The 17,847-nt window shown below is 53.4% G+C and overlaps 2 protein-coding genes across 6 annotated transcripts in view; both read right to left on the bottom strand.

The window, feature by feature from the left end:
- Positions 1-1,862: 1,862 nt before the first annotated feature.
- Positions 1,863-7,802, bottom strand: ABTB1 (ankyrin repeat and BTB domain containing 1; the record flags this gene model as incomplete). The annotated part of the gene is given in 21 exon segments (XM_081078386.1): positions 1,863-2,106; positions 2,185-2,313; positions 2,317-2,382; positions 3,813-3,928; positions 3,931-3,979; positions 4,085-4,114; positions 4,118-4,183; positions 4,480-4,554; positions 4,557-4,597; positions 4,683-4,698; positions 4,702-4,759; positions 4,761-4,794; positions 5,191-5,236; positions 5,339-5,498; positions 5,662-5,764; positions 5,767-5,804; positions 6,580-6,685; positions 6,871-6,926; positions 7,012-7,051; positions 7,054-7,069; positions 7,782-7,802. Coding segments are annotated over 21 exon segments (1,473 nt in total). The 3' UTR covers positions 1,863-1,899.
- Positions 7,803-8,545: 743 nt separating this feature from the next.
- The window catches only part of PODXL2 (podocalyxin like 2), a 45,770-nt gene continuing 36,468 nt past the window's right edge, over positions 8,546-17,847 (bottom strand). For 2 of the 5 annotated variants that reach the window (XM_081078903.1, XM_081078906.1), the window contains exons 5-8: positions 12,761-12,917; positions 12,120-12,181; positions 9,615-9,794; positions 8,547-8,989 (exon numbers count right to left, since the gene is read on the bottom strand). In XM_081078903.1, the coding sequence (XP_080935029.1) occupies positions 8,777-8,989; positions 9,615-9,794; positions 12,120-12,181; positions 12,761-12,917 (612 nt within the window). In that variant the 3' untranslated portion in view covers positions 8,547-8,776. Of the gene's footprint in view, positions 8,990-9,614; positions 9,795-12,119; positions 12,182-12,760; positions 12,918-17,847 lie in introns of all 5 variants that reach the window. The other 3 variants (XM_081078904.1, XM_081078907.1, XM_081078905.1) reach the window with 3 other exon arrangements.

Genomic DNA, 17,847 nt, shown 5'->3' with positions numbered 1-17,847 from the left:
AACACAAATGAAATGCACTGAGGAGAGAAAGGAAAAGATTCCAAAAGTTCTGGAAAATGATAAACAAGAGTAAAAAGATGAGAAGGAGTGTGAAACAACTGTAGGGAGGGCCAAGATACCCAGCATTCAGCCTGTGAAAGATCAGTGAGCTTCTGACTCTTCCTCAGGGCTGTGCACACCACTGATTTCAGCCTGCTATTTCCAGAGCAAAACGGAGCCAAGAAGCCTTGGGGTGGGGCTGCCTGGGCCTCAGGGCCCAAATTGGGGGAGGGGGCTGTAGGCCTGAAGGGCATCCTGAGAAAGCCACCCCTGACCTCCCCTAATGATGTCACTGCCCCGCAGGAGAGACCGGGAAGGCTTCCTCAAGGAGGCTGGCCTGTGACTGAGGAAAAATGGATGTTCAGTCCTCAGCCCCGTCCTGGCCCAACACAGCCAGTGGTTATGGGGTGGGGAGTGGAGGCAACCACGCTGGGCCCAGGCTGGGGTCAGTGGGCCTCCTGCTGCCTTCCACTTCACTGTCCCACTCTTCCCTGCCCTTCATCCTGGGACTGCAGGGCAAGCTGCTGCCAGGTTGGCCAGGGCCTCTGTCCCCTGGTGCTGTCTGCGGCACAGCCTCAGGCCCTGTGCCTGTGAAACGCAGGGCAGTGAAGTTTAGACAGTGCATGTGGCACATAGTGAGTGCTGGAAACGTTTATGGCTCAGAAGCCAGTCCTTACCTGGCCTGAGGGCGAAACAGCCTCTGTGGCCTTAGTCAGCCCCACCCCCACTAAACCTCCCCCAGGGCCCCCAAGGGAGGGTAGGTGGATCAGTGGGACTTCCTCAAGAGGAGCCAGGGGGGAAGCTGTGCTCTGAAGGGAGTCCAGCCATGAGGGCAGGGTGATGAGTCCAGTTGGCAGATTTCAGCGCCCTACAGACAGAGACGGCCTACTCAAGGCCTATGGAACCAAGGCACGCTCCGCCCCCTGCAACCCGAGGAGCACCTACTGGGCACCTAACCGCCCTCATGAGGGGCCCTAACTCCAGAACTGTCCTCTTTCCCCACAGGCTCAGGCTTCCACAGTGAATTCCAGCTTTATTGACACAAACTCTCCTGCTCCCTCTTGGGTGTCTCAGTGATATAGAATTCTGATGTCTTGTGCCCGAGGTTCATGGCCTTACACACTCGAAGAATGAAAACATGGACCCAGAGAGGTAAATTGAAGCAGTATAGTTTTACTGCAAAAGCAAAAAAGTGCAAGAGCACAGCTCTCGGAAGAGAGGGAGGATCCGAACGGAATACCTCGCAGGCTAAGCTGAGTTGGAGACTGTGTGTCCTTGAAGCATAATCTTTATTGTTTACCAGGAGCCAGCTGGGCTCCCCCCGCAAGAACCTTCCCCTTCTTGCACCTGGGCTGGTATCTTGGCTGACTCTGCAGTCTGATGCAGTAGCCCCTCCCGCCTAGTTCCCTTTTCTACATTTTTTTTTTCCTGTTAGTTACTGTTCTCTCTGGCCTTGAGGCCCTTTGCTGGCGTCCCTGATTACCCACAATCTTCCCATCTCACTTTGAGACTGTTTGTCTGGGCCTTGATGTCCTCCACCTCGGTCCTGTCTCTAACTGCCTATGACTTTCCTATCTCATCAGTGCCTGGGAGAAGCAGGCTTGGTTTTAGGAAGCAAGCAGCCAGAATTGGGAGAGCCAGGGTGGGTTAGGGAGGGGTGCTAAGACACCCCACCTCAGGTTTCCCTGAGTGGTGCTCAGCCCTAGAGCCTTGGGGGTTGGTTTAGGAATTGGGGGAGGGAGTGGGCTCATCCCTAGGTGACTCTCCCTGGGGCCCCCCAGTCGCACTGGGGGAGGGAGCCCCTCTTGCATCTTCTACCCACAATGCCCTGGAGGGTGCGAGGAGCAGGCCCAGTGGTGGTCAGCAGTCCAGACCGATGAACACCAGCAGGTCTTCCAGTGCATGTAGCTGCTGCTGTGTCTCCTCAGTGTCGTCGCGGGTCTGTGCCCTGCTGGTCACGTGGAAGTGGCTGCCGTCCACCGTCGGGGATGGAGTCCTGCTCTTGCCGGCAGCCACAGCCTTGGCCTCCTCCCACACTGCCTCTTCAAAGCCACTCCGCTCCGCCAGCTGTGGACAGGCCGGCTCGGCACCCGCGCTGCCACCACCCACTGCAGCCTGTCCCCACCGACGCTCCCACCAGCACACCTTCTCAAAGACCTTGGCCATACACTCAGTGCACTGGTCCTCGAGACGTGCCACGCGAACAGCTTGGTCACGCCACATGCCTACCACGTTGTCCTCGATCAGTAGCTGGGCCAGTCTGCGGCCGCACAGTCACTTCAGGCCTGGCAACAGGAACATGTCGGCCATACTCAGCACATCATCGGCTGCCTCGGGGGGCAGCTGCAGTGAAAGAAGGGGTGAGGGAGAGTGCATCCCGAGGTCACCAAGGCCCATCAGGGTCTTCGCAACAAGGCTGGGACCTGATGGGGGAGCGGGTGGGGGCTTCAGGCAGAGCAGGAGCTCCCTACCCGTGCCAGGTGCACAGCCCAGATCTCTGCAGGCATCCGTGGGACCAGAAGGGGCACAAGAGCCTGGGGTTCCCATACCTCAGGCAGCGCAGGTCTGAATCACACAGACCTGGGCTCAAAATTCTACCTGTGGGGCCTTGGGCAAGTTCTTCACCTCTGTGCCTCAGATCCTCGGTGAGGTGCAGACAATCATGCCTGCCTTGAAAAGCTGTCAGTAAAGTGACAAAAGTTCCTTGTCAAAACAGGCAGGGACCCTACTGAGGGTGGGGGAGTAACTATTTACCTGCTCCCTCCCACCCACAGAGGCTGTGGGACTTAGGGCATGGCCATCGTTGTACCCTGTGTTGGGAGAGACCATGTGCTCATCTCTGGTCCAGACTTTAGATGGCCACATGGAGCAGGCTGGAGACAGCCTGCAGAGAGCTGCAGGAGAAATGAAGGAGGTGGGGAGGAGTCAGTACATCTGTTCTCTAAAGGGCTAGATGGTAAATACTGCATGCCAAAGGGTCTCTGCTCAGCTTTACCACCGTGCAAAAGCAGCCATGGACAACACAGAAATGAATGGGTCTAGAAAAACTTTATTCACAAAACAGGCTGGATATGGTCCGCAGCCCAAGATGGAGTGGACAACCTGGGTCCCAGTAAGCCACCTGCTTGGGGGTGGGGAGGGGGACACTCACCTCGACATGAAGGAGAAACAAACCTCTATTCTGTAAGTCACCATATTTGGGGGTCTCTTTATTAGTCGCCTTTACACACACACACACACACACACACACACACACACACACGACTCCACCGCACCCCCCAGCAGAGCACACTTTTGGCACCATCTGCTGCCGCCCAGGTCACCCTGTGTTAGGGGGGACCTTCAGGCAGGTGAAGATACAAGGAGGCAGTGAGAGAGCAGGGGATCGGAGAATAGGGAACCCCAGGAATGTGTAGCAACCCAGAAGCAGGAGGCTCAGGGTTCCCTGCTGTTGTGGGAATCCTGGGTTAGTGACCCCACCCATCCTGGAGAACTTAGGGACCCCACGTGGCTGACATTATGTCCCCAAGTGTCATGTGCTCGTGACGTGGGTCTTTTCACTCATTCCTGTTCTGGAACCTACAGAGGTCCCCTCTGCCTGAAAGAAATCTCCAAATGGGCCCCACACTCCCTGTCGTCTCATGGAAAACCTGCCCCTTGGAGCCAATCAGGACTTGGGCACGCCCTTGAAGCCCCACAGTGACACGGGCTGTGTACCTGTCCTGACCCCCTCAAACCCCCACCCAGTGCACACAGCCTGCCTCAGCCTGCACCTCTGTGTCATCAGTGTACATGTAGTACAGCACATGGGTGAAGATGTCGGGTGAGAGGCTGTGCAGGGTGACAGCCGGCAGGCCACCGGAGGCCTCCAGCCCTTCATTCTCTTGGAGTGGTCATATAGCAGGGCCCAGAAGTAGTCACTGCAGCCACAGAAGACGACCTAGGGAAGGCTGGGCTTAGGAAAGGCCAGGGCCAGGGCGATGCCCAAAGGAGCTGGCCCAGGGCTTAAGGCAAGGGGCTGGGAGACGGGCATGGGAGACGGCCCCTTATGGCAGAGATAACTCCAACCCTCTACTCAGAAGCAAACATCAGGACAGATGTCGAAGCCACTGGGGCAAGAGAAGGGCAGCTCCCCTAGGCCACCCTGGAGGGTGGGAGAGAAGACACCACTAGAACAGGTGGGAGAAGACAGAGAGACCAGCCTCAGCCAAGAGCCTACTCTAGCTTGATCCTGGAGGGGTGGACTGCCACCCCATTTGCAGATCAAAATACAAGACAAACAACAATGAAAGTAAACAATTAGGCTCAGAAAACGGAAGTGACTGGCTCAAGGCCACACAGAGAATTGAACCCAAATGTAGGGCTTACCTACCATCCCCCCATCCCCAGACACACCTCCTGGCCAGCAGGCCTAGCTCCAGGCCCCCACGCACTTACTCAGAGCTCAGGGAGCAGGGTGCAGTCGGCCTGTAGGGCCAGGTCCTCCCTGAGCTGGGGGCCTTCTGGGGGAGGGGGCCTATGCTCAGCACCTTCACATAAGTGCCTGACTGAGACGCCACTGCAGAGGGGAGTGCAGCTTCAGGGAGCCAGGCTGGCCCTGCCAATTGCCCCGCAACGCCCTGGATCCCAAAGCCTGCAGAAACCAAACTCAGACACTTCCTAACACTTGGCGTCCAGGTCACTTAGGTCCAATAACTGGCATTGTTTGCCCAGACACTCAGTCACTGATGTGTTCCACACCGAAGGCCATGTGGCCTGGGAGCAGAGTGTGAGGTTCAGGGCCTGAGAGGGGCCATCAGCAGTACCCAGATAGAGTTCTGTAAGTGCTCACTCCCACCAAACCATTCGGCTGCAGGGCTGGGACTTCTGGGCCTACGTGCTGCCTTCGTTTCTCCATTCAGAGGCACTGCCTGAATTCTACATGCCCCAGAATGGATGGGAGGGGCACTCAGTTTGTGAGTGAAACAAGCTCTTCCTTAGCAGACACACCAGCTCACTGTCTCCCAACCCAACCCAGGAGGCAGGTGGAACCACCTCCCACTCAGGGGACAAAGTACCAGGCAGTAAGAGGTCACCCAAGGCCACAGCAGGGTCTGCTGCTGGACAGAAATGCAGCCCCCTCCCTGCCGCCAGACTGGGGCTGGGGGTCACCTGTGTACAGGTACTGCAGCAGGGCCCCAAAGGCCACAGGGTTGATCCGCAGGCAGACAGCCAGGAGGGAAGATCAGAAGTGTGGCCTAGCACAAGCCCCCTGCTGTCTCTCTACTCCCTTCCTCCCCTCGCCCAGGGAGGGACACACCAGTGGGTGCCTGAGGACGATGACGCTCTTGCCCTTCCATTTGGTGTCCAGCACGTTGGCGAAGTAGGCGCTGTGTGCACTCAGGATGCAGCAATGGGCCTGGAAGGGCTTCCCGTGTACTGCAAAGACCACACTACTGTGGATGCCCTGACCTAGAAGCCTGGGGAGCAGCAGGTGGAAGGGCTCAGCAGAGCGCCTCACTTCAGTCTCACTACCCTGGATCCCCAGTCCATCCCACAGGAGAGCCCTCAGCCCCCTGCAGGCTACAATTACCACAGAGCCACTGGGCAAAAGCCATCCCGATGCCCTGTGCTCCATCTCACCACTGCAGGAAGTCATTGTAGTAGTCCCACCTCCTACAGGAGGCTGTCACTTGCTTATAATCACGCAGTGCCCAGTGGATGTTATCACTTGCAGCCCCATAAGACAGAGTTCCCCTGGTAAAGCGTTGGCCTCGCAGTGGGCTCTTAAGGGCAGCAGGGCTCATCAATCAGTCGGGCCATGGGGCTGCACACTGCAGCTGGGAGGCCCTGGGGAAATCCTACTCTCCATCTTTTTCCTTCCCTCCTCCCCACGTGGGGCCAGTAATCCTGGAGACCCCTTCCCAAGTGACCCCTGCATCCACTTCCAGGGCCTAGGCACACAAGCACAGCCCTGTACATTCACACACACACATTCACTCATACTACAGACTACACAAAACAGAGTAGGCTCAGAGGCTGGCCCTGTTCTGTGTGCTGGGGACACTGCTACAGACAGGTCACTGAAGTGACACTTTAGTGGGGTAGGACAATAAACAGATTAACAAATGATATTAGGTGCTATGAAGAAAAACAAAGCCAGAAAAAGAGTGACAGTGATGACAGCTGCCACATAGGGAGACCATGGAAGGGCACTGTGGTGGTGACAATGTGTAGAAACTTGATTGACATGAGGGAGTCAGCCACACAAAGCCCTGGGAAAGGGCAGTCAAAGCAGGGAGAATAGCAAGTGCAAAGGCCCTGAGGTAGGAGCAAGCTTGGAGCACTGGCGCACCAGAGAGAAGGTCAGTGTTGCTGGAACAGTAAGCACAAGGGAGAGCCAAAGAGGAGGCCAGAGCAGAAGAAGCAGGTCGTGTAGTAGCTCCCAGGCAAAGCCAGGCATTCTAGTTGCATGCTAAATGCTGTTGGAAGCCATCAGAGGATTTTGATAAGCCCACTAGATTTGTTGAACTCCACTTGGCTCTGATATAGAAAACAGACTGTAGGTGGGGCAGAAGGGGCAGCCGTAAGACCAGTGAAGAGGTTGGCAGTGGCATCCAGGGAGAGATGGTCCAGGGAGAGGTGATGTCACTGGGCTGGGCAGGAGCTGTGGAGATGGGAAGTGGGCAGAGGAGAGAACAGGTTCTAAAAGTAGAGTTAACAGTTTGCTGATTGGGTGTAGGGGTGAGGGAAAGAGAGAACTCAAGGGTGTTTGCAAATGTGTACACGCGCCTTGGAGCCCTTGCACATGTGTACACACAGACCCCCACTGTCCCTATCCGCAACTCTCACCATTGGTTAGAAGGTGGAGTACCAGGTCCTCATGCCCACATAGGCAGGTGTAGTACCTGAGGGGTATGAATACCAGGAGGCAGTTATCAGGACTGAAGAGGCTGCCCACCTATCCTGACCCCCCATCCACCTGACACTCACAAGGGGGTGCTGTCCCACTTGTCCCATATATTCACCTCCAGTCTCGCTGTTCTAGCAGCTACTTGGGCAGCGATGGGGGAGGTCAGAGCCTGGGGTTAGGAGGCTCGTGGTCTGGGAGAGGAGACCCATGGACCGGGGAGGAGGTAAGACATCCTTTTTGGCTAAAGAAAGCCTCCTCCAAAGGAGGGAAGGTGACAGGTAAACCAGAAAAGGAAAAACATTCCACACAATGGGACGAGCACAGACAGGGTGTGGAGGTGGGAACACAAAAGGCAGGCCCTCTGTTCTGAAGGCATTTGGGAGAGAGGAGGAAGTAGTGGGGCCTTTGCATCTGCCCGGGGCCTCTGGCGGCTTGAGGCAGGGGGACCAGACGAGGCTGCTGCAGGCATCCTGGTGGTGTGGAAGCGTGTAAAGAAGTAGATTCTAGAAGGAGCAAGCCAGGACACAGGGAGCTGATGAAATGTCAAGGTAAGGGGATCACCATCGATGGTGGTGGAACCGTTACTGAGCAGCAGAGCCTGGGCGGATGTCCAGGTTGGATACTGAAGGGCCGAGTAGTATTCAGCTTTGGCAGTTATCAACTAACTGCTAAGTGGCACCTGCTGCCGGGAGGGACCCAGAGAAGCCGTGGGAGTAAGAAATGGGGATTGAAGGGCCAAGGAAGAGAGGCGTCCCACATCCCAATGGGGCAGCCTCTCCCTTCCCGCCAGGCCCAAGGGGTGGCGATTTCATGCCAGACTTGCTTTAGCTGTATTTAGGAGTTTCCGAACCCCCAGGGACCAGAGGCTCATTCTGGGTCCTAGGTGTTCCCAGCGCCAGGGCCAGAGGAACCAGAGCGAGGAGCCAGTCAGGACCCCAGGCCGGACCCCGGCATGGCCTCTGGCCCCAAGTGCTCAGCGGGCGAACCCCCGCTTCTCTCCGCCCACTTCAACTCTGGGCCTCCGCGTGGCAAGTCCTGCCCTCCAGGGCCTCCCGAGCCAATCACCAGAAGCACCCCGCCCCACGCACGCCCGTTTGTAAGGCTGCCGCGCTCCCCGGCGGCCTCCGGGGTCCGGCTCCGGCGTCCGGATGCCCGAGGACCTGTGGTCTGCGATGGGTCGGCCGCTGTCGCCAAGGCGCCAGTCCGTCCTGTGGTCGCCCCCCGCACGCCTCCGAGGGCGCCACGCACCCCACCCGCACCCGCAGCGGGGTCCGCACCGCTCTCGGCCCACGACCCCCTTCCGGCAGCCGGCGAAGAGGTCGCCGGTATCCGTGGGCGGACACAAGCCGAACGACCTCAGGGAGCAGAGAGCAGCGGCTTCGGCGCGCCCCGGCCGGATGTAAGCAGGCGCCCGCCCCCGCTCGCCCCGCCCCCGCTCGCCCCGCCCCCGCTCGCCCCGCCTCCGCTCGCCCCGTCCCCGCTCGCCCCGCCCCCGCTCGCCCCGCCCCCCGCTCGCCCCGCCTCCGCTCGCCCCGCCTCCGCTCGCCCCGCCCCCCGCTCGCCCCGCCCCCGCTCGCCCCGCCCCGCCCCCGCCCCAGAGCAAGAACGAGAGCGGCAGGTGCACGGGCCGGGCCGGCGTGGGCTCCGGGCGGCTTTAATGGGGGTCCCAGGACTGGCGTCTCGAGGCGTCGGGTAGGGGGTGGGGAGGGCTGTGCCAAGATTGTTCCGAGGGTCGGTGGGAAGCAGGAGGCGACACGGGGGGCCCGGCTGCGGGGAGCGGCGGGCAGGGAGAGGGGGCGCGCGACTGTATGCGCCCCGGCCAGCCCTGCGGGACCCGGCGCGCCCTCACAGGTGCGTGTCCTCCTCAAATACGTCCGAGTCCTCGGGGTCCCGCTTGCCTCCCATGAGCGCGCTCCAGCCCCCTGGGCCGTTGACGGCCCCGCCGCCATTCAGGCTGGGCTGCTTCTCCTGCATCTCCGACTGGCTGTCGCTGGCCACGTCCAGCGTGGGGTTGTCGTGGCAGCCGTTCTCTACGAAGCGCAGCTCCTCGCCGTGCGACTGCGGGCCGGGATAGGGCCGCTGGGCGAGCGCGGAAGGCCCTGGCCCCCCCTGCCCCACCAGCTGCACGTTTCCCATTGACCTGGCCTGTGACCTTGAACAAGTCACTTAATTGTTCCTTCCCTTTGTGTCAAGCTCTACACAGGGAACCCCCACAGATGCCACTTTCCCCACAGCTCAACTCCTTTCTTAAAATAATTCTATTGATCCTTTGACTAAACAAGCTTGTGGTACCACCTGACCCCTTCAACGGCCTCTTTATAGACTCCAGAGAACAGAGGAGTCTCCTTTGTGGGGAACCTTTTCATGACCCCATGGGCACTACTGACCCAGGGCTTCTCTGATGAGACACGCAGATGAGCTCAGGCCTACAGGGTCACCCTGCCCCCAGGAGGGGCTTGTGCCATGGAGGACCCCTGTGGGTGGGGCTGGTGCCCTGCACAGAGAGGCACCTGGCATGCAGGCACTGGACAAATGGCCTCACCTGCAGTACCCCATACCAGGATAACTACTGCCAGCCCACCTGAGATGAGGACACTGAGTCTCCAGATGATGGATCTTGCTCCCATTCCACCTGCACCACCCCCAGTCCAGGACCCCTGCCCCACCTGCCCCCCACACTCACCACGTGTTTGAGTTTGGGCAGCCGGCGCTGCCAGCAGTTGTAGAGCAGGCCCAGCACGATGATGACGACACAGATGGCACCTATGACCACCAGCACCACAAAGAGTGTTCCATAGTCGCTACGCACCTGGCTGGCCCGGGCCTGGCAGCTGCTTGTCATAGAGTAGTTCTGGATGCCAATCTGGGGGCAGGAGAAGCCAGGCTCCTCAGCTGAGGTCCTGGGGTACTAAGGCTCCTCACAGACCCGTGGGGTTGGGGTGCAGGGACAGGAACAGGCTTTGAGGAGCTGGTACACTCCTGGCTCCTGAAGCTGTGTTCATGAGGGACTCTCTCTGCCCTATGCCTACCCCATTCACCTGAGGGCCACTCCAAGCCTCTCTGTCCCACAGCTCCATTCCTGGCCTCCCCTCATGTCACCACCATGGCTCTGCATGCCCCTGACCCTGCTGGGACAGAAATCGGGCTCTAAACCCACCTGGTTGTGGCCCTGAGCCCCCACTGAGGCTGGCTCCTCCCCTGCTGCCAGTCAAGATGCAAACTAGATAGACCCCACACCTGTCCCACCCGTTAAAAAAAATAAAAATAAAAACAGACAAGGGCAGCTCTGATCTTGTCCCACATCCTCTGCCGCACACCACTACTGAATCAGTCCCGAGAACAGCTTCCACCTTGAGGGTGGGGTATTCTGGTACCATTCGGGGGACTATGGGCCAGAGACAGTGCAGGCGATGCTGGAACAGTCCACATCATGGGCCACCCCCAGCCTCCCAGTTTCCTCCCTTTTCCTACTAGAGTGGTCACCAGTAATGTTTAGCTGCCCAGCACCACTCCCACAGTACAGGTTGTCTTGGGTGGGCCTGCTTTCTCTGGCCCAGAGGCTGCTGTGCCTTGACCTGGCCCAGCAGATGTTCTCTCCAGAAATCAGCATCCAGGGAGAGGGGAGCAAAGAAAGTAAGGTGCCCTCCTTAAATGACAGGTGCCTGGGTAAAGGTACTGGCTCCTGGCTCTGGGAGCCCCCTTTCTGCCCTGTGCTCCCCTTTGTTAGGCTAGTTGTTCAGTTCTTCTTTGGTTTTTGTGAACTGTATATTTCCAGTACTTTTCTCTATTGACTTAAGTTATCAAGGGTCCATTTTTCAATATAGCTAAAACTTGCTATATTTTCCCACTAATATACTTCCAAAGGCCTAGCATTTCTTTTGGCCACGTCAGTCAGAACGAAGTGTCCAGTAAAGCCAGAACACCCAGGGGCTGGGAGAAGAGGCAGGAGGGTCTGTAAAAAAGGTCAAGGCTAGCCCGTTCCCACCAGCTCGCAGTGTTCACGAACTCAGACAATCACAACCCAAATAGCTCTCAGAAACCATCTGGGTGGCATAAATACAGCATCGTGGTGAAAGCCCAGGGTCTTGAGTCATTCAGGCCTAGTCCAAAACCTGGCTCTACCATTACTATCTGTGCAATCGCAGGCAAGTCACCACCCTTCTCTCGGCTTCAGCTCTTATCTTAAATGGAGTACCAAAAGTACTCAACAGGGTGCTTTACTTAATGCTCACAAGCCCTGGGGTGGTGGTGAGGGAACCCAGCTCAGTATGGCACTCAATAAGCACTCAACATGCTTATCAGAAAAAACAGAACCCCCACGTAATCCACTCCTCAGCCTTGCATTACTAGACAAGGAGGCAGGCCACAGCCATGCACAGCTCATCTTTGCTGTCAAATAGTGCACAACCCTCCAGGGGGAGAACTGAAGACAGATCATGGTTTCACAGTGAGTGGAAGGGGTTTTGGTGGAGATGGTGACTGTCCTCATGAAGGAAGGTGGAATGAAGGGCAGGAGGACCAATGGGGACCTGCCCCTCCCATCAGCCATGGCTCTACACTCTGCACAGGTGCAGCAAGCAGCTCAGGAAGTGAGGCTGGCTAGCCTGTTTCCTCAGCCCAGCTGTCCAGGAAGGGCCAGATGCTGGGTCAGAGGTGCCTCTCAAGAAGGCAGCGCTGTCTGCTGTGCTGAGCCCCGCCCTTCAACCCCAGATGGCCAAGCACTGCAGACTCCCATGGTTTCCAAAGCCTGCCCAGCCCCTCGTGCCTTCTTCTGTGGTTCTGAAGCTGCAGTGCGTGCTCCTACCCACCAGGCTTCTGAACAGTTCCTTGGCCAGACATGGTGTTTCTCTGGGTGTGTCTACCCAGAAAACGCCCACCTAAACGTTAAGATGCCCCTCAGAGGTCCCCTCCCCTGTGAATCCTCTCCTGACTACCACTCCCTCTGTGGCCCCTTTCTGCCCCTGGCTGTCCCATGTATGGTACAGTTGGTAGTTAAGTGCTCATATACTTTGTCTCTCCCATGATAACTGTTTCTTATGAGAAGGAGACCTGAAAGGAAGAGCTGCAAAGGGAGTCTGTGTTTTGCTCCTTTGCATTGCACAGTACAGGCCGCCTCCTGCCCTCAGGGTAGGCAGCCCTGCTCCCAGAGCTTTAAGGAATAGGAGGAGAGCTCTCTCTGTCCTCTTACCTCCACCAGACTCCTGCGGATGTCACCCAGCATGGAAAGGACATCTTGAGTGGGCACCACCCCTGGGGGAGACACCATCATCAGCACAGCCTTGGCCACTGCAGTACAGACCCTGCAGGCTCCCAGGCCCCTGGGATGAGCTTCCAGAGCCTCATTCCCTGGCTCCTGATCACACACAGTCCTCATATGTCATGAGGCATACATGCCCACTCTCCTCTATTTGCTGCCCAGATTGACTCATTAAAAAGATTCAGGGAGTATCCACAATGTGACAGGTGTGATACCAGGCAGTCACTTCCACAGGCCCAAAAGGCTACATTCTCAGCCCACCCCCCTGTGTGCAGTGCCATTGTCTGGCACCTATGCTGAAACCACCTCTTCCCTCTCCTGTTCCCAGTGTTCTCACCATCCTCCTGTCTCCAAGCTTATGGGTACTCCCAGACTCTAAACCAGGGAGTCCAACTTTCACCCTGTTATCCTAGAGGTCCATGTCCACTAGCCTTGGCTGCACTTTTCCACAGTTCTGTGGGAGAGCTCCTATGGTCTCCGGAAATGTCATACCGACCTGTCTCCCACTGCCTTCCTGGACCCTCTCCCCAGACATGCTAACACACCCGTCCTGTGGGTGCCCCCTCACTCACCCTGCTCGCCCACTAAGGTCATTAGAAGGTGCTGCTCCTTCTCACTGGGCTTGCTCAGGGAGATGTGCCAGTCCCCGTGGTGGTCATTGCCATGGCGGGGCAGCACCTCCTCCACCAGGGTCAAGAGCTGCAGCCCCCGGTGCTGCCGGAACACCTCCTACAGGAGCACAAAGAGAGCCTATGCTCAGTGAGGGAGACGGCTCTACTCACCCCTGCCTTTAGGCTCAGCCCCCACTGCAAACTCTGCCCAGAGGCCAAACACGGGGAAAGGTTATCTAGCTATTCCCGAGGGCAATGCTTTGGACAGCTTGAAAAGGCTGTAAGCTTGGCTTTTGTGAAAGCTGTGGGTTTGTTCCCTACAGGCATCCAGGTGCTTCTCTCGCTCTGGCTTTGCACCAGGAGGAGGGCGTGGGACCTGTCCAGGGATACTCCCAGTTGAACTGTGGGAGACACACCATATATGATGACAAATCCAGAAAGTGGGTGGATAGCACGTGAAGGAGTACAGAAGATTGCTCCTGGTGCCTGCATGTGCAAGTATAGCGTGAGGCTAGGGGTAATGGACCAAAAGATGTGTGCAGCCACCAAAAACCAGTAGGAGAGGTTTTCGGGAAGCAGTCTAACCATGCTTATCTCTCGTCTGTCTTTGCAGACATACAGGCCAAACTTGGGGAGTCAAGAAAGATATCTAAGTACTCCAACAGTGGTTCTGGTAACCAGAAGAACTAAAACAGAGATGGTTAAAATGGTAACCTCCCCAGAAGCAGGACTGGGAGCAGGAGGAGGAATATAAGGAGACTTCTTTCTCATCTGATACTCTCTTGAACTGTTTAGATTTTCTTGACCTTGTATATATGTAATTACATAATTTATTATTATTTTTTTTTTTAGCACTGAGCAGGAGCTCAGTGAGTGGCAGAGCTCAGCCTGGGGCTGGAGGCGAAGACCCTGCCTCTTGTTCCCAGCCTGCCACTGTCCCTACCTAGCCCCATCTGGGAAGAGACCATCCTTTGGCCCTGTGGCTGCTCCCTTCACCCCCCAGCTCTCCAACCCCCAGCTCTTCTCCAGCAGCCTTCTCCCTCCTGTAACTGGGAAGTCAACAATCTCCCTGCTCCTGGCATCTAAAGTTCCCAGCCAGACATCCATCTCCCAGCTGTTCAGCTCTCTCTTACGTGCCCTGCTGTAAAGCTGCAAGCCAAGGCTGCCCATGAGGTCTCACCAGAACACTCCCATTATATCACATTCCTAATCTCCTTTCTGCTAGAGCCCAAGCTAATGAGCTTTCCTTGGTTGTCATGCCAACCTGAAGGCCACCAGGGTGACTGAAGTTCCTTGATACCATGACAAGTGCCAAGTTCAGGCTCAGGACTTGGCACTCACTGGCCTAACAGAAACCCAACTAAGTTCTGAATCTGGGAGAAATTTGGTACCTGGAGATAGCCACATGCAGCTGGGAAAGCCCTAATTCCTGAAATGGTTCTTACTACCTTCACGTGTGTATATGGATAGGGAAGGGGTGCACGCCTGCATCTGCCTGAGCAGAGTGCAGGGTGAATGCACTGTGACCCAGCAGCCCCAGTGCTTGCAGAAAAAAACACCCTCCTGCCATGGGCAGTGCCTTCTCCCTCCCTGTGCATGTCCTGCATTTTCCTGGGTCCAACTGTCTGTATGGCTTAATCCTCACAGTAAGCTCAGGGTGTTAGGACCAATGCCCACATTTTGATATGGGGAAATTGAGGCTCAGAGAAGTGTAGTATTTTGCTAAAGGTCATGGAGCTGATAAATGGCAGAACCAGGATTTGAACCCAGATTACTTAGATTCCAAAGCCAGGGCTTTTCTCCCAGGCCACTGACACTCAGTTCCCACCTACAAAATAAATGATATGAAATACATAGTCATCAGATTCTCCCAGAAATGATATTGTGAGTCTGTGGTCTTCAGTGAGGCAATTCATCAAGGTGTACACTTCAGATCTGTGTGATTTCCTGGATGTATATTGTAAGTTTTTAGAACTTTTCCTAAGTGCAGTACACTTGTGGATGTACTCTAACTTTCCTGCTGACTGCTGGGCAGATGATCCTTCTTGCACATCACACAGTTTCTCCCACGATAGGGGCTGCAGCTCCACTAGGATGGTGCTTATGGCAAACAGGAAGAGACATGTCATTCATTACCCATCAGATTATTTTGATTTTTGGCAATATGGCAGATGGAACTGAAGTCCTACTGTCCCACCTTGATACAAACACATAGAAATACTAGATAAAATACAAAAAAATAATGAAGGTGTTCTAAAAGCTGTTCAAGCTTAAGCTCAAAGGAGGCAGAAACAGAGGGAACTCAAAGTCAGAAGAGTAAGCAGGCACTAAAGCCGTAGTAATTCCTGGGGTTCCAGGACCCAGATATAGGATCCAGGAGCTGGAGACCTGGCTTTCAATGCTCACATGGAAACAGGAAATGTGTTCCTGGTCCAAGCAAGGTGGAGAACACAGCACAGTACCAGGATAGAGCCTCAAAGAGCAGCCCTTTCAGTGAAATGGGGACTTGAAAAACTTCCCACTCACCTAGAAGAGCTGTAAAGGGTATGCCTGTGTCCATGGGAAGGAGAAAAAAAGTTTACTTAAGATCACTTAAAAACCCAGGCTTGCCCTTCACCTGGGTGTGGAACCCAAACTTGTAGTCCTTTGTGGTATATAAATCCAAACCAAGAAATTAAGATTGAAGCTGATCTAGGACTACTGGGACTCCTGATGGTTCCCTGAAACCATTCTGTAGGAATTCTTTTATAACCTGGGGTTGAAAATGAGATCACAATAAATAATGAGCCATAGGAGGGAATAAGGCACAAATGCAACAGACAGGAGAACTGATATAACAAGATGTGTTATCACTAAATATGAAAGCGATTATAAAATATATGTTTAAAACAATTAAAGAAATAGAGGGAAAAAAACCATTAGGAAAGAAGAGAACAAAATGAAAAAAGGGAGAGTCTGGAACCAAACAGAAACTCTAAAAATATAAAACAGTTATCTATATTAAAGACTCAATTGGATGGGTCAAACATAAAATTAGACACAACTGAGGAGAGTTATTCATTTGGAAGTCAGAGCTAGGAAATTACCCAGAATGCATCAGAGAGATTTTAAAGACATAGAAAATATAAAAGTGTTATCAAAAGACATTGTAGATGGAAAAATAAGGCCCAACAAAGTTACAATAAGAATGGAGAGCAATGGGAATTTGGCAATATCTAACAAACTGCATATGCAATCCCAGTTCTAAGAATTTACTCTGAACATACATAAGAACGACACAAAAATACGTGTATACTATATTATTAATTGCAGCACTGTAAGTACTTACAGAATGTTGGAAGCCACCCAAATTCCCATACGAAGGAAATGTGATGAATAAACTGTGGTACACATACATAATGGAGTATTATTCAGTTGTACAAAAAATGATTAAGAATTATCTCCATAAACTGACATACAGTGATTTCCAGAATATATTGTTAAGGGGAAAAAGCAAAATGAAAGAGTATTTTTATGGACTGAGTTGTTGAAGCCCTAACCCCCAGTATCTAAGATATTGGGGATGTCATACTTGGAGATAGGGCCTTTAAGAGGTGATTAAGTTAAAATGAGGTCATTAGGGTGGGCTCTAATCCAATGACTGGTGTTCTTACAAGAGGAGATTAGGACATAGATACAAACAGAGGAAGGACCATGTGAGGACAGAGGGAGAAGACAGTCATCTGCAAGCCAAGAAGAGAGGGCTCAGGAGAAAGCAAACCTGCCAACACCTTGGTCTTGGATCTCCAGCCTCCAGGACTGTGAGGAAATAAACTTCTATTGCTTAAGCCCCCCCGTCTGTGGCGCTGTGTTATGGCAGCCCTAGCAAATGAATACAAACATAAATAGTATGCTACCTTTCTGCAAGAAAGAAAGAAGAAATTATACATCTGCTTATTTCTATAAAAAGAAACCCAGGAAAGATAACCAGAAACTAAGGAGATTGGTTACACAGGAGGAATGGGTGGAGATGGAACGAAAGAAATGATGGGGAGAATGGTAGTTCTTTAAATACACATTTGCGTATCATTTAGATGTTTAGAACCACAGTAATGTTTTACGTATTCAAAAACACAATTAAATCAACGAAGATGAGGAAAAAACTAAAATTGAACACAAACAGAAACAAATAAACCTAACTATATTTCAAATTTATAAGTACACCAAAAGGGGAACTAATAAACTATGATATTTTAGGTAAAACTGGAGAAGCCAGTGAGTCTGTCTAGACCGCGAGGATCAAATTCCTCAAACTAAAGCTCTACCTTGAAAGACCTTCCCTGAGAGACTGCGAGTACTTTTCTCTCTTTTTCTGAAGACATGTTCTCTGTATAGCCCCATAATTTTTTATGCACATTACTCCTATTACTCTTTGATAATGTCAAGGTCATTAAACACAAAGAAAGCTGAGTAATTTTTCTTCCAGATTAAGTAAAGAGACATGACAACCAAATGCAATGCATGATCCTGGATTAGGTCCTGAACCAGGAGAAAAGAAGCTGAAAAGAACATTATTGGACCACTGGTATGACCTAAATAAGGTCTATAGATTACAGGTTTTAATCAGTGCTAATGTCCTGATTTTGGTAATTGTACTATAGTTGTCTACAAAATGAATTCTTATTCTGAGGAAATACACACTAATGTACCTAGGGGTAGGAGAAAAAGGGAATGATGCCTTCACCTTACTCTCAAATGGTTTGAAAAAATGATAATGATTGGCGAATCTGGCTGAAGGATATATGGGTTTCTTTGTACTATTCTTTCTGTAAATTTGAAATTATATCAAAATAAAAAGATAGAAAAAAAGAACACAAGAAATTTAAAGGCATTTTTACATAAATAAAAGGCTGAGGTATCTTTGCAGAAAGCGCCACTAAAGATATATTTCAGGGAAAAGGAAGTTAAACCCAGAAGAAAGGAGTGGGGATGTGAGAAGACAAGTCAGCAAAGAAATGAATACATTGATAAAGGGAAATAAGCATTGACTGTTAGTAATAATGACGTGT

Source organism: Rhinolophus hipposideros, assembly GCF_964194185.1.
Source record: "Rhinolophus hipposideros genome assembly, chromosome: 17".
Taxonomy (NCBI): domain Eukaryota; kingdom Metazoa; phylum Chordata; class Mammalia; order Chiroptera; family Rhinolophidae; genus Rhinolophus; species Rhinolophus hipposideros.
The sequence above is the reverse complement of the archived record's forward strand: the minus strand, read 5'-3'. Positions and strand labels throughout refer to the sequence as shown.